The sequence below is a fragment of the Melozone crissalis genome, unplaced genomic scaffold (genome assembly GCF_028551555.1).
Source record: "Melozone crissalis strain CALT ecotype California unplaced genomic scaffold, PUWL_Pcris_2 ptg000045l_1, whole genome shotgun sequence".
NCBI lineage: Eukaryota > Metazoa > Chordata > Aves > Passeriformes > Passerellidae > Melozone > Melozone crissalis.
Window position 1 is genome coordinate 3,588,780 of NW_026535823.1, and position 14,756 is coordinate 3,603,535.

The 14,756-nt window shown below is 40.7% G+C and overlaps 1 protein-coding gene across 3 annotated transcripts in view; it reads right to left on the reverse strand.

Moving 5' to 3' along the window:
* The window catches only part of DNM3 (dynamin 3), a 168,008-nt gene that overhangs the window by 56,751 nt on the left and 96,501 nt on the right, over positions 1 to 14,756 (reverse strand). For all 3 annotated transcript variants that reach the window (XM_054286143.1, XM_054286142.1, XM_054286141.1), the window contains one exon: positions 7,607 to 7,716. In XM_054286143.1, coding sequence (XP_054142118.1) covers positions 7,607 to 7,716 — 110 coding nt within the window. The remainder of the gene's footprint in view (positions 1 to 7,606; positions 7,717 to 14,756) is intronic.

The following is a 14,756-nucleotide window of genomic DNA, read 5'->3' on the forward strand; positions in this document are numbered from 1 at the left end:
GACTGACCCAGCTGTGAGTTACTGAGATTTCCCTCCCAGCCACCCTAAAGCCTGGGCTGTCAGCACTGCCTAGGGAAGGCCTGACTACCTATAAACCAAATTTCTGCAGTCCAGGGGCAGGGAGTGAACAACACACCTGGAAACCACCCAGTGGGGTCCCTCCATGGTGGCTGCACATCAGAATGTGCTGAGCACATCCCCTGCTGCACATCAAGAGGGACTGTACCTCTTGCAATTTCTTAATAGTAAGATAAGGTTAAATATTTATCTCCAGCAAGCCTAGAGAATTTGGAAGGGCAACCTCATTCCAAGCCCAGTTAACATGTGTGATTATATATTAATGCATACTCACATATAAGCATGTGCATGGAGAGCTTTTAGGTATAGTTGGATCTGGATTTCACTAGCCAAAGTTGTACTAGATATGCAAAAAATTTCTTTTCATACAGAGAAAATACAAACCAAAATTAATTAAAAATGCATTTATTCTTGCCAGTGTGGGAGGAGACAGAACAATCATTACACAGCAAGAATAGTGACATTTTTTAGAACTGGGCCTATAAACTACTTAAATCCTCCAAAGAACACAAACCCATATTTAGCTTCAGCAGGCACACTGGCACAAGGGAAACTACTCACAGACTGAAAGATACAGGAATATCTTCTTTTACAGGGATTTCAAAGTGATTTTTTGGTAAACATCTCATCTCTATTTGGATGGAAACAGAACTAAACATTAGAAATCTAGAACTAAATGCAAATTGGTCCCATTTTATTCCATGAAAAACACCAAAGATTGAATTCTTAGGTATTTCTCACTTGATTGAAATTGAAAACACATAGAATATGGGTTTAATGAATAGTCACCTAAAATGAAAAGGGGAGAAAATAACAGAATTCAGACACTCCAGCTACTGGGAAAGGTAATTTTGGATGAAATTGTCCATTTTCTATCTATTCAACCTGCAACTCCACTGTGCATAATCTGCTTATTCAAATTTACTCTTAGTCTGTGATTTTGGACACCTGTAATTGCACAATGGCTGGTTTGAGCATATGCGCCTACTTTTTTTTTTTTTTCAAATAGAAAAGCTCTACCAGAAGCTCTGCAAATCATATATTTTGAAGAAACAAAAATGGCCATCTGCTCTGAGTTAACAGCAGTGACTAACATTTTCTATCAAGGCATACCATTTCAGATCACTCCAGTGTGAATGCTAATTAAAATTAATTACACATGACTCTGAAGATTCTTTTTTTTCTTAATATCCAGAAAAGCCAAGGAGACAATCTCTGAGACAATGTCATGAAATAATTACACTTAAGGATTTTGCCATCTGTGTCATGTGAGTGCTCCCCCAAAAGCATATGAATCTTTTCAAGCACACACACCCAAAACACACAGAAATCCCCCCAACTTTCAGGTGCAAATGAACAGAAGATGTGCTGCTCAGAACATAGGCCAGCCTTGGCAATGAAGTATCTCGAGTCCTATATGTAACGCAGAAGAGAAATGCAGCCAAAACTAACACCACACAGGCCAAAATCCACAGTGGTAACAGGGACTGCCACTAAAATATTCCAGCAGTCCCTGGAGGAGAAGGTTTCATGCCTTTGGTGGTGAGGGATGGAAGCCTGGCCTGGAATCTGCCTTGGGGCCACACAGACACAAAAGCTGCCCCCAGCTGTCAATACCTGCACCATCCTCTCTCTTATTTGTCATGTAAAAAATACTTGTCAATAATGATAAAACAGAATATATTCCAAAAAAAACCCCAACCTTTTTCTTTTTTTTTCTTTTCTTTTTTTTAATAAGGGAAAGCTGTTGGCAATAAAGGCTAGCTATTCCTTGGGTTTGTATATTTTTCCTGTTCTTAAATATTGTACTCTCCAGCATTTTAGCAGTTTGTTTAGAAATGTTAGCAGTTTTTTTTCTGAATTAAATTTGTAGGGCTTTTTTAATTAAACAGATTCTCTCTCTTCCATTTTGAACAGAGAGGGCTCTGAATAGCTTACAGTCCAGCTCTTCCCGGGGCTTAGCTTTCTGAGTAATTCAAAAACAGTAACTAAACATACATCTCATTTTAGGCTTTCTCCTTTAGCCTGGCTTCTATCCAACACCTCCTCTGACCCGGTCTCCTTTCACTAGTTCCCTTTATTTTGGCTCCTGCCCAATTTCCCTTATATATGGATAGCAGTTAACCAGTTGCTGCCCATGGCCAGAAATTCAGTACTTACAGCTCTGGTACATTTGGAGTCCCAGAAACAACTTGTGCTCCAACCCCTTCTGCAGCAACCCAGAACCAACAACTTTTACCCAAAACATGCAGTGATGCCTCTCACTGAGCAGACACAGAGTCATTTCCTGGGTCCTACCAGACACCAGCACCCTGTGCAATATGATTCCTGACAGACAGAGTGTACTCAGGAGTCAGGAGCTACAATTCCTCATCTGGCAGTTCTATTTTCAGTCCTATTGTGTGCCCTCAAAATGGCCTTTTGCTCACTCTCCTCTGGACATTCATCTGTCTGTCAGATTAAAGAGCTGTTTGTACAGACAGGCAGCTCTGGAGCAGGGATGGCAGATTCTGTCCCACTGCTTCATGATTCCTGAGGGGCACTTTGCTCTCAGGAACCCACTCTTGTGAAGCAAAGGGAACAGTTCTGTGCTCTGCACTGCTCCTCACACCCCTCTATCCCACAGAAGCACAGAAGTGAGGAAAGCAACACCATTACTGAGTTTCATCTGAGTGATTTTTCACCTGGTGATTTTTCAGGTTTTAGCTTTTATTTTTCACATTCTGTGCTGCTTTAGTGTGTGGGTCTGGGCTTCATATGAGGGGATGGTGAGCTCTCTGCACACAGTAGGGAGACAAAACAATTCCTGCTCCAGCTGGGCACCAAGGACAAATGATCCAAATCTCAGCCCAAGAGCACAAACACCGTGGGCTGGAGAGAGAAAAACAAGCAGGATGGGACTGCATGGGCTGGAGCTGGAATTGGACAATTAATTCCAATATGCAAATGGAGCAGAACTTATAAAAGTGAGAGACCCCATGACCAGTGGTCCATTTTGTGACCATTTTGGTTCATCTTGGGTGTAGCCCTGGCTGGGCTCTTGTGCTGCCCAAGGTGGATCCATTGAAGCCTTTAATAAATCCCTGCTTTATTCTTTAGCTCTGTCCAGTCTCTGTTCTAGCTCAGCCTGCACAAGGCATCGCTGGTTGGGCAGGAAAGGAAAAGACACGAGAACTGGTGGCATCTTCCTCTGAAAGGAAAGCAGAATTTCCCACATTGGTTCTGCTCCTCTGGCTCCAAGGACAGGAGTGAGTCTGAAGAGGAGCAGAGGAAGGCTGCAGACCAGGGACTCTCCACCAGGTAACCCTTCCTCACTCTGTGGTTGCTGCTCCCACTATTGGTACAGAAGGCTTGAAAAGTCACCAAATTAACAAACACTTCAGCCTGCTCCCATTTATAACCCCCAAAACCTGTACCTAGTAGAATCCCTACTCCTCCAAAAGAGAATTCATCTCTCCAGAGTTGGAGAAGAGGTGGAAAGAAGCATTTTTTCTGCTTCTAGCAAATGAAGGCAGGTTTTTAAACTCAGCATAATTTCTTCAATTAAAAGGGAAGCAGTATATAGAGGTGTAATACAGTAATACAACAATTCATTGACCAGTAAATCAGGAAAAAAGTGTAATGAGGCTACTGCAAAGGCAAGAGATTACTTTAGAACAACAGACAATCTGTCGAAATAGTACCATGTGGATCAAAAGGGAAAGATCAGTGACTGCTTGCCCTTCTCAGGGGAGATGGAGAGGTAGGACTTGCACACATCCTTAAGGGAGACATATTTAAGACTACAGTTTTTGTTCCAACCTACAGTACTTGGGTAGCAGAAAAAGCACCAAGAAGTGAATAATTTTTACAAGAAATACATGGAGAATAGATCAAGTATTTGGAATTAAATCCTGTATGGACAGTAAACTTTCTGGGATGGACAGAATTTGTTTTCTTTGTTCTGGAGCTCTGAATAAAAGTCTTGCCCACTCAGCAATGAGAACATAACAGGTTAATCTACTGAATGTGAGCTGAGATGCTGAAAAATCCTGTCTTGTCCATTTTCAGCTCTGCCTAGAAAGTCAGTGGCTACATCTACACAACTTCACAGTAAGCTCTACAGCAGTACTGCAAACATTCTTTCTTTTCCTATAGCGCAATTATTTTAAAATACTCAATATATTTGATCTCTTTTTCCAGTCTAAAAAAAGCCAGACTTGCCACGAGTTTCCTGTGGAGAAGATGGTTAACACAGAATAGCACTCACTCACTCACAGCTTTAGGTTAGACACACACTGCTTGAAACCACAGCTCAACTGCAGTTACTAAAGGCAGGCTGGTGCAGATGGATGCAGCCAAAAAGATCCAGGAATCACAGGGCACTCACTCAAATTTGCTTTGGTTTAATATCTACTTCTCCTAAGGTAAGGAAACTGGAGGACTCCATAGCAAAAGCCTTCCATAGTGTCTATAAATTAAGTAGATGCCCATTCAAAAACTTTAAATGTATGACTTACTTTGCAGAAAAACAAACCTAACCTCCCAGTTAAGTAATACTGTAACTATTTCAGGCAAAGTTTTCCTTTTCCCACCCTCACCTTTTTTTTTTTTGTTTTTTTAAAGATTTAATTAGAAAGTAACAGGAAAATAATTTAATTATTTCACAGCAGAGCCTTTTCATAAACACACAATTATGTTCATTTCATGAGAATTTATCTTCACTGTGAAATCAATCGTCACAGTCTCCATTTACTCTACATTACCAAGTCACATTTGATTCCTGTCAGAGAACTGTTGACTTCTGCAGTAAATCAAAATGACAGATACTGTTAGTTTCCTTCTCCATCTACCCCCAGTCTCAGCTAACTCAAGATGGTTTTTCCTTCTATGCAGTGAAATGAGTATTTTCCTGGTAACTACATTTCAGAGCTGGAAAGGTTTTCATAAATGGAAAAAATGCAGTGCATAATCCAGGAAACTATTGAAATGTACAGTATCAGAAACATATGGCTGGAGCAAATACCTATGCAGTGAGGGGCTGGGAATGAAAAAGAGAACAAGCTTATTAAAATTCTTCTCCTGAAGGGTTTTTGCTTGAAAATTAAAATAATTTAATTGAACATTAAGAAAGATTTCGTAGTCAAGGAAAACATGCTGCAGATTATGGGGGAGGGAAAAAGAGATACAGAATAATCTCCATGCTATCATGGAAGCTGGAACAGATGATTTTGCCTTTGTTCTTTACTGATCTACATCTTAAATAGCAAAATGGTTCCATAACCAGAACCCTCAGTGGGCAGACTTTGAAAGCTGATTTCTTTTAATTAAAAAAAGGAACCACTCCACCACCCCCAACAAAAAAAAAAAAAAAAAACAAACAAAAAAAAACCCCAAAAAAACCAACTAAGTTAATTTTTACATGATCTTTGAAAAGCAAGCCATACTCACACACACAGAGATCAGAAACCAAGATTCAACAGATTACCACAAAGTAAAACAACAGTAAAAACTATTATTTCAATGTATCTTTATCAATTCCCTCTTTCAGTTTCCTTAAGAATGTGGGATAGGGGACAGTCCCCAGCCAGATCACTCTACTTGAGATCCAATATTCCTATTTTTGCTGACACATCTATCAATTCAGGATTCAGAGGAAAGTGATACTAATCTTGTTTTGACCAATTTGTGCCAGGAGGCAGATTTTTAGAAATATCAAAAATCAGCTGTTTTACAGTAATAGAGAAACTGCTGTTTTAATTAGAATTCAATAAATATTTCTTCAAAAACAACTTCTGCCTCCCTTAAAGCTGCAAGACTGACTCCATGATCTGCCTCTCCCAAGGCAAAGGTATTTTGTGGTCTTACTGCTGTGCTGTCATGTCTTAACATGCCCATGTGGATGTAAGGATGTTTTTAGAGCAGCTTGCTGAGGCTGCAGGGTCTTCCCAGAGCCCAAAGAGGCAGAGCTATTACAGACATGGCAAACATTTTAGACATCTGATTTTGAAATCCTTGATATCTACTATGGATGAAGATCAAGCAAAAATGTGAATGTCCAGCTATATACCACCTAAATAAATCCTAAACTTCCCAATGGAAATGCTTCTCTTGGATTTTCACAGCAGTTCAATGATTAATATTTATGATGATAATAATATCCAAAGCCATTAGTTGAACCAAAGGAGAAACAATGAGTTAAATGAACAAATTTCTCATGGAAGTAACCTAATATGTCCAGCTGCTATCAAGCCACCAGAACAAAGTTACCTTTCTTGATGGATCTACACATATCCACAGCCAGAACCATCAGAATTACATTCATTTCCAGCATCCAAAGATCATTTCAGCTTTTAAGAACATGACAAGCTTTTCAAAGCTTTTTTCTGTGCTCCAGAAACACAAGTGGTCAAGCATTTGAAATGTTATTCCCAGCCAGTGTGTGTGTGACATCTTTCAAAGGGCATCTCCTGGCAGGCTGGCTGAGACACAGGCAGAGCCTTCCTGGGCTGGTTCAGACTGAGCCTGACATTGTGGCCTCACATTCCTGGGGTCAGCACAAACCTGACAGCCCAGAAATCCCATTATTTGCTTTTGCCTTGCAGAGGGGAGGGGCACTCCTTGCTTCTGAAATTCTGGCCACTATGTCTGGCCAGACTAGGAGCAAAGACAGCTGCCTCTGCAGAGAGCCACATCCAGCCCTCATCATCTTGAATATCTGAAGGCAATGCCAAGCTTTAGTGATGTGAGGGAGAATCAGGTGTGAAGGAATCTAGCAGAAGAGGGGAACAAGGATATCTATCCATGCTACGTTTGCCTGAAAAAAGCTTACAGAAATTGCCTCTTATCTGCTAAAATGCAATTCCCCCGAGACAGCTACAAATGCAACTCTCCTCTCCAGTTAAAAAAAATAAAAATTACACATCACTTTTATGTCTTTTGTAACATTTAAGGAAACTGAGCTGGCTGTGCATCAAGAGTGGCTTCCATAGAGTGGCCCTAACACTTAAAGCAGAGAAGAGTCTGAGATGAAAAGTGTGGGGCAAAAACTAAAAGGCAAAGATTTTATTAATTAAAGAAGTAGAGGAATCTAATTTTTCTCCATTCAGCAGTGTCTAAACCCAAACAAACAATCAAATGAGTCCCAAGATTAGTGACAGGCAAGATTTTCCACTGGAGAAAGTGAAAAGCAATGATGCTTTTGTGATTTACACCAGTTGAGTCTGGTCACAAGGTACAGAAGTCATGAATGTTTTGGTAAGCCTAGGTGACTGCCAAATAAAACAAAAATAGGATCAGGAGATGATTATTCAGCCATAAGGAAGGACTGGCTGACTCATCATGGAGCTGTTTCACCCCACGAGTGGCTCAGAGGACACCAACCTCTCATCCCATGGTTATGCAACAGCAAAGCAAGCAGATAAATCAAGAATATCAAGACCTTGTGTACTCAACATGGTGGAAACAGCAGAAGTGCACTCACAGTTATTCAAATGCTCAGCTAGATATTATCTGGTAGAAGTATCTGCAGAACAGCACATTTTCTCACCTCTGCTCTGTGTTAAACAATGCAAAGATGTGTTTGCTGGACATGAAGCTCTTTTCCACATCTCGCACTTTCAAGTTGTCCAAAGGCAGCATGTACTTCTTCTCTTTTTCCTAGAAAAAAAAAGGATTAAAACAACACTGTGTGAGAAGAAGCCTGATGTCAGCAAGATCTGTTGAGTTGGTAATGACCTTGGAGCATTTATTATCATAAGGAAATACCCAAATTTAAATGTCTGCTTGTCTTTCATAGACCTACCTGCAAGAGAAATGAAACCTAAGTTTCAGTTCTGTTATTCACTGACCCTTTTAAAACATTTCCTAATAAAAAAAGTTCACCTCAAACACATAAACATCTACATTTGTTATTTTTCATTCCTCTGAATTCTAAAAAGGCAAGGGTCAGACTTCACTAAAATAAAAGTGTCTGATCAAAAAAGAACTCTTCTAAGTCTGCACAGCAAGAGAAGTAATTGGTGGCATAAATTCATCTCTACTTTTGCTATTATTAATTATTTAAGCATGGCATTCAATAAACTCACACATAAATGTTCATTCTGCCAGTGAAAAATACAAAATCCATACAAATCAATCAAAATAATACTATGTACAAACAAAATCAGACTCTAATCTAACCAGTTTATTTCTCTAAGGAGGAATGAGTTATTCCCCCTTGCTGTAGCCAACTCCTTTGCAATTTCACCACAACCCTCATTTACAGCACAATCACTGTAATTTCACCTTTTCCAGGTTTCTTCCTCCACTTCCTATTAAGAATTAGCAATACTCCCAAGGTCATTTATTATGTCAGAATAAAAAGAACCCTGAGATAATTAGCTGCTTCCATTGTGTTAAACTTCTTTAAGTGATGGATAAACTGAAGCTGACCTTTCCAGTTTGCTTTGCAAACACACCTGATGTTCAATAAAAGGATCCAAACACAAGTGGCCACCCTCAAAGCCCTCATTCTGGGCCTGCCCATCATGATAACTCTCACAGGGTTATTAACACAGCACAGTTTAACAGATTCTAAAAGCCATCAAGGTACTGCTAAAGCTGGTGCCACTATGGCAGCAATGGATGCAGAGAGGCTTTATGCCCTGGAATTCTCCCAGTGGATATAAATGGGGTTTTCATGACTCTGGCTACCCAGTGAGCCTACAGAACTTCAATAAATTACCAAAGTCAGAGAGCTCAGATTCCTTCACAGTCCCTTATCAGGCAGCAAGGCTGACTGGTCTCTGCCCAGCCACCAGCAGAGCCAGCTCTGAAGTCCAGCAGCACTTTCTGAACTTCATGGGGGTTGGCTCAGGAGGAAATATGCATGGGACAACAGTTTATTGTATGCCAGGAAACAGGACAAAGGGACAAACTAACCTAGGACTCAGCCTACTCTGTGAGTGTTTCCCAGAATACACCGAGCAGCTCTCAGTGCACAGAGCTGGAAGATCTCCTGGCTGGGCTGAACGTGTGTTCTGTGAGGGCAGATGCAATTCATCTTGGCAGAGCTTCAGCAGATTGCAAAGCTCAGCTGGATGAGAAAGGCCCTAAGAGTGAAACTATAAAAATACCATGACATGGCCAACAAAGGCTCACTTTCCTAGACAGCCTCCTAGCAGGCCTCAGGAGAGGAAAAAGCAGATTTCAAAAACCCTTCTGGAAAAGCACAATTTCTCTTGCTGTTGAATACAAATGTTATCAAATTCTGTGTATTATACAAAAAGCATCTGATGGATTTTGAAACTGCCTCTATCTTAACCACCCTAGAAATCATCCCTCACAAAAGAACATACATAGGTGGATTCTTCACTCCCTCACCTAATATCTGCTCCCATGAAGGAGTCTAGCTCAGTGCCACTCTGTAGCTGTTTATCACAGCTCAGATCTAAATTCTGCTCCCAGGGAATCTGCATGGTCTGAAGCCCTGGGGCTCTCCCAGCAGGGACTGTGTAGTACCACCCACTCACTGAGAATTACCACTGAGACAGACAAAACTAAGCCATGTAAATTCATAATTTAATTAATATTCATATTAATTAATATTCATATCAATAAAATATTTGTAAACAACACTAAATGAAGATCTAATAAATATTTATACATGCAAATTGGAAGTATCTGTCTTCTAATACTGATTTGTATTGATATGATCTCTTTTGCTATTATAAAATTATGTCCTACCTAGTATAGCAAATGAAAGTAACAATAACAAAGGGACACACACTGGAAAAATATTGTAGCATATATTAAACCTTGTATCAAAAGCAAATATCTTTTTCAGCTGAAAGCAGGACTGCAAGGCCATATAAGATACTTTGTATTATATTTCAAAAACTTAAGCCAGGTTATATATAAAAAAATCTTTTGGGCAGAAATATTCTATTTGGGCAGATATATTCCATCATAGCTAAGGAAAAAACTCCAAGACAAGTTTAATCTTTTCTGTAAAACTAATCTTTCACTATTACAGAATAGACTTACCATGATTTACTATTCAATTGCTGAAAATTTAAGAAGTTTCTGATGAGGTGTTTCTTCTGACAGACACTATTTACTGACAAACCAAGCAACCACAGATGAATAAAAATAGAAACTGATGAAAAAACTATACCAAGAATCTGATTGTCTAAACAAAAATTCCACAAGAGGGAAAGTTGTATAAATGTTTGATGCCAAACTGTGAGAAAGTGTTTCTTCTGCACCACCAGGAAAAAGGAAATGCCTACTGAAGGCTAAGAAGTGGTTGGTATTTATTTACATGGCCTCCTACCCACATGCTGAGACAGGGCAGTTTCCAAGAAAGGGAAATCACAGAGTGCCTGTGCTTGAAGCAAACAGAGTCACACAGGAGAGATCAGAGCTAAATACTGCTTAATTCCAGGAGAAAGTTATTACTGTGACATTAAAGTGTGGCAGCAAAACTCATGGCAATTTTATTTTCCCTCCAAAGTGAGAGAGAACATACAGAAATAGAGAGCAAGCTAATTCAACAGCAGATGAGCCCAACATTTCAGCCTAAGCTCAATCAATATTATGTTTTGGTAGGGCTAAAAAAGCAGCAGCCAGGACTGTTTGTGCACGTTTCCCATGCTGAGAAGCTGACAGCACAAGAAACAGGGAATGCATGAAGCCTGGGAGGAATGGGGCTAGGCACCCTTCGACGAGTGACTACATGCACATAACTGTAGGTCCAGTTTGTCCCCCTCAGCATTTGTTCTTTTTTATTTATAGATTTTTATTTTTATAAAGGGGCAGAGAACTTTAGCGTGACATGAGGGGAAAAACCAGCACATGCTGAGCTCACGTAGAGACTTTGCCTCTCTTTTTCCAGAGCAGAGGAGAAGGAGGAAAAAGTGGGAGGTAGAAAGGCCCATTCCTGTCCCTGTGACATGAAAAAAAATTCCCCATACTCCACCTTAGAAAAACAAATGAACCTGCTGGCCTGGGGAGGCCTTCCCACCCTGGAGACGATGTTTCACCACTCGTGGGCATAAGTAGCACTCACATCCTTAATGGACCAGTTCTGTTCTCTGACAGGCAAGGGAGCTGCCAGGAACTGACAGCATGATGTAAATATGCCATATTACAACTGCCCCTTCCTTCTGCACTGTTTAAATGTACTAAAAATAAATACTGCTCAAGTCCAAAATGGCACAAGGGATACAAAAAATACAACAGCACCTCCCCTTCCCCTAGCAGGGTCTCAGCCAGCACTTCCAGGCTAATGAACTCCACTGCATTTTCAGCCAGGGGCAGGAACTGCTTCAGAAAGGGTTCTGTGCTTTTGGAACTTTCAGCTCAGTCAAAACAGCAAAAAAAACCTTGGACACAACATCAGCAAAACGGATGATAAGAGAACAGAACTCCCTTGCTTCAAAGATAGAGATGGTTTAATGACTTCAGCTTCCTCCAGCTATCAAAGGTGGTTCTTCTGTCACTTCAGGCTGGCTAAGGCACAGCAGCAGCAGATGTTCTTTTCCACAAGAGAACAGAATTCAATTTTATGCAGCACACCTCAAGCACACCATGCTCAGGTTCTGAAATGCAGGACTGAGCCAAGCATTGGCCCAATTGCACTTTCAGCTACATCAAGAGAATTGAGCTGGTTTGTTCACCATTTCTCTATGCCTCATAGAATATCAGTTTTGACATGGAGAGTCATGACACCAACCAAAACCTGTCTATGTGGGGACCCCAAGTTCAAAGAAATCAAGCTCTCAGCTGGAAGCAGAGGCCACACTGGAAAGGCTGGAACAAAGGCTGGTTTGCAGCAGGATTCATTCTCTGCATCAGCTGAGAGCACAGATCTCAGGAGTATTTACTGTGCACTGAGAGCAAATGCAGATATCCACAAAATTCCTCTGCCATTACTATGAGGCATTAACAAGTATTAGGCATTGATTAGGCGAAAGAGTGAACTGCTTTAAAATCATAAACTGAGGAAGAACAGCTTTGAAATAAAACTGGGGAACAGCAGATTAAAAACTTAGCATTTCTGCCTCTGGACTAGGATTCCAGACCAACACTGCTGCTCTCTGGATTTGTTTCTGCATTCATACTCAGGGATAATGCTTACCTGACTCAGGCATCGTGCTCAACCTTGTTTCTGCCAGAGCCAGGGATGGCAGGGCATCATGAAATATCCTGCAATTCCACCTAAAATGTTTAGGTGGAACACCCAAGCCAGCAACCACTTGGCAAAGCAGTTAAGCACCAGAGGCAGAAAACAGTCCCAAAGCAAAGCCATTGTACAGTGCTGTGCTATTTTATTTGGCCAGACAGACACACAAGAAGCAGTGGCTTGTGAACCTGCTGAGCCAGAGTGATCCCTATTGAAGAAAGGAGAAGAGAAATAATAGAAGTGTAAGGAACTGCTGGTGGTCTGTGCCTGTTTACTCCCAAAAAGGAAAGGCTCAGCCTTGTTTACACCTCAGAGCTCTGGCTACCAGTGCCAACAGCCTACACTGTGGCATTTGATGAAAGTGAAAACTATTAAGATGCCTCATAGAAACCTTTACAGTATTCAAATCAATATCCAATAATTTACCATATTCTGACTTTAAATTTACCCAAGAGAATTTTCCTGTGTTTCTGTTTCAGTTTATATTCCTCTCTCAGTGGACAAAGCCACACAACAACTTCACAATGGTCTCTGCTTCACCACACTTGGCTTTCAAGCATACTTTGAAAAATGAAGCATGAGATTCTCAGACACTACTGCAACATTCTGAAGAAAAATGAAGCAAGTTATTTTATTACAGACTGCTTAGCAGTGTGGGATTCAGGCCTGAGCATGCTCCTGGATACAGATGTAGAAAACATAATTCTAACGCGTCTATAAAATGAAGAAAGAGCTGCTTTACCAGACAAAAAGCATACCTAAATATTCTAACATGTTTATGAAAAGCACTGCAAAAGAATACTTAATAAGTTGCAGATGAGAACATATTTCTTCCATCTATGCACTTCTCCCCTCCAGTATTCTAGAGTCAACTCCAAATTGAAAATCTCATGACAAAAATGTGACAATGGCTCAGGCTGATAAGCTGGGCTGTTAAAAGAACAGAGCACAAACATCAAATCTTATATTCTTTCAGTCTTACAACTCTTATCTTTTGCCATGCTCAAAATATTGAGTTTCTTATATAAATCAAAGCTGAAAATGCCAAACCTGAAACCGTAGCTGAAAGAAAGATCTCATTATAGAACCAAGCTATTTCAGGTTTCAGTTATTATCTTTCTTTATTTTGCATTTGTACTATTTTTTCAGGCAATTATGCATACTTCTAAAAATTGCAAATTTTTTTCCCAATCTTTTGGTATCTTTTTCCACAACATGTAATTAAAAAAATTTAAGAGCCTTGTTATATCTCTGCTGTTCATTCAGAATTCAGTTATGGGACTAAACCTGATGCTAATGGTAAATCAAGTCCTTAGTCTGGCCTTGTTCTTAATTTTACAGAGTGTCACTCACTTCCCACAGTGGTTTTCTCTCGTAAGACCCAGCATTATATTTGTTTCTGCACCTTTTTGTTGCCCAATTTTTTTAGGTATAGAAAAATGAGAGTTCACAACTCAGCATTCAAAATACTTCAACAAGAAATGGCCACTGGCTCTCCCTTGAAAGCAGTTTTCTATGCTGCCACATTTCAAGACCTCCCAGAAGGACATGAGGATAGGCTGCCTCTACATCTCTATTCTGCAGGAAAGGGTTTCCAGGGAGCTGAAGCTGCAGTTTGAATTCCTATAGCATACCCCAGAGCAGAACCTCACAACCCCCCTAGGCAGCCCCAGATTCCTCCTTCTCCTTGCCTGGGACTGAGGATGGGCACAGAATCCACAGAGAGAGCTGAGTTGAGCAGCCAAGCTGGCCTTGAGGTGGGAGCTGACAAACCTATGAGGGGGCTGTCTAGGCATCCCATTGCACAGTCTGAATGGCTGTATTAAATAAAAAAAAAAATTAAACAAAAAAAAAAAAAAAAAAGGAAATCTAGTAATTCCACTGGTAGCCCCCCCTGCCTTTACAGAATCAGTGCATCAAACACAAGGGCAATAGTTTCTGGAGTACATAACAAATTCAATGCTAAGTTTGCCCCTCTCCAGAAGAGGTGTTTATTATCACAAGTGAAGGGCTGGTCTTTCACTGCTCTGTGCTGTCAGTAAAAGGATCAATCTCAGAAAGGGCCTGATGAAGAGGAAATCTCTGTTTAGCTCCTATTAGTTAGGATCTTGAAAGGTCATTTTGAATTTGGGAAATCTTGTCTGGGAAAGAAGCCAGCGATTCCTCTGAACTGAAGTGATGTTGGCATTTAAAACTGAGAGAAAGCCCCGGCTGATGAGCCAGTGACAGTCTGGAAAAATTCTGCTGGATGCGCCAGGCGGCTGCTCCAAGGTACAGGGGATAAATGTATCCTCTGACCTTTCTATCCTTGCTAGGAAGCCTGCTTAGGACAGCTTGTTTTTCTCTGCTGGTGCTCAAGTTTTTGTTTTTCACTCCTCACCTCTGCAGACCATCCAACAAGCACAGTGGTTTGTGGGAGCAGCAGTGCAGGATGAAGGAGCAGCATGTCTGTGCTGGCACAGAGGGACAGTGACACACCAGGGTCTGTGACATCAGGCTTCTCAGCTGGCAATCTGCATTGAAAATTTGCATT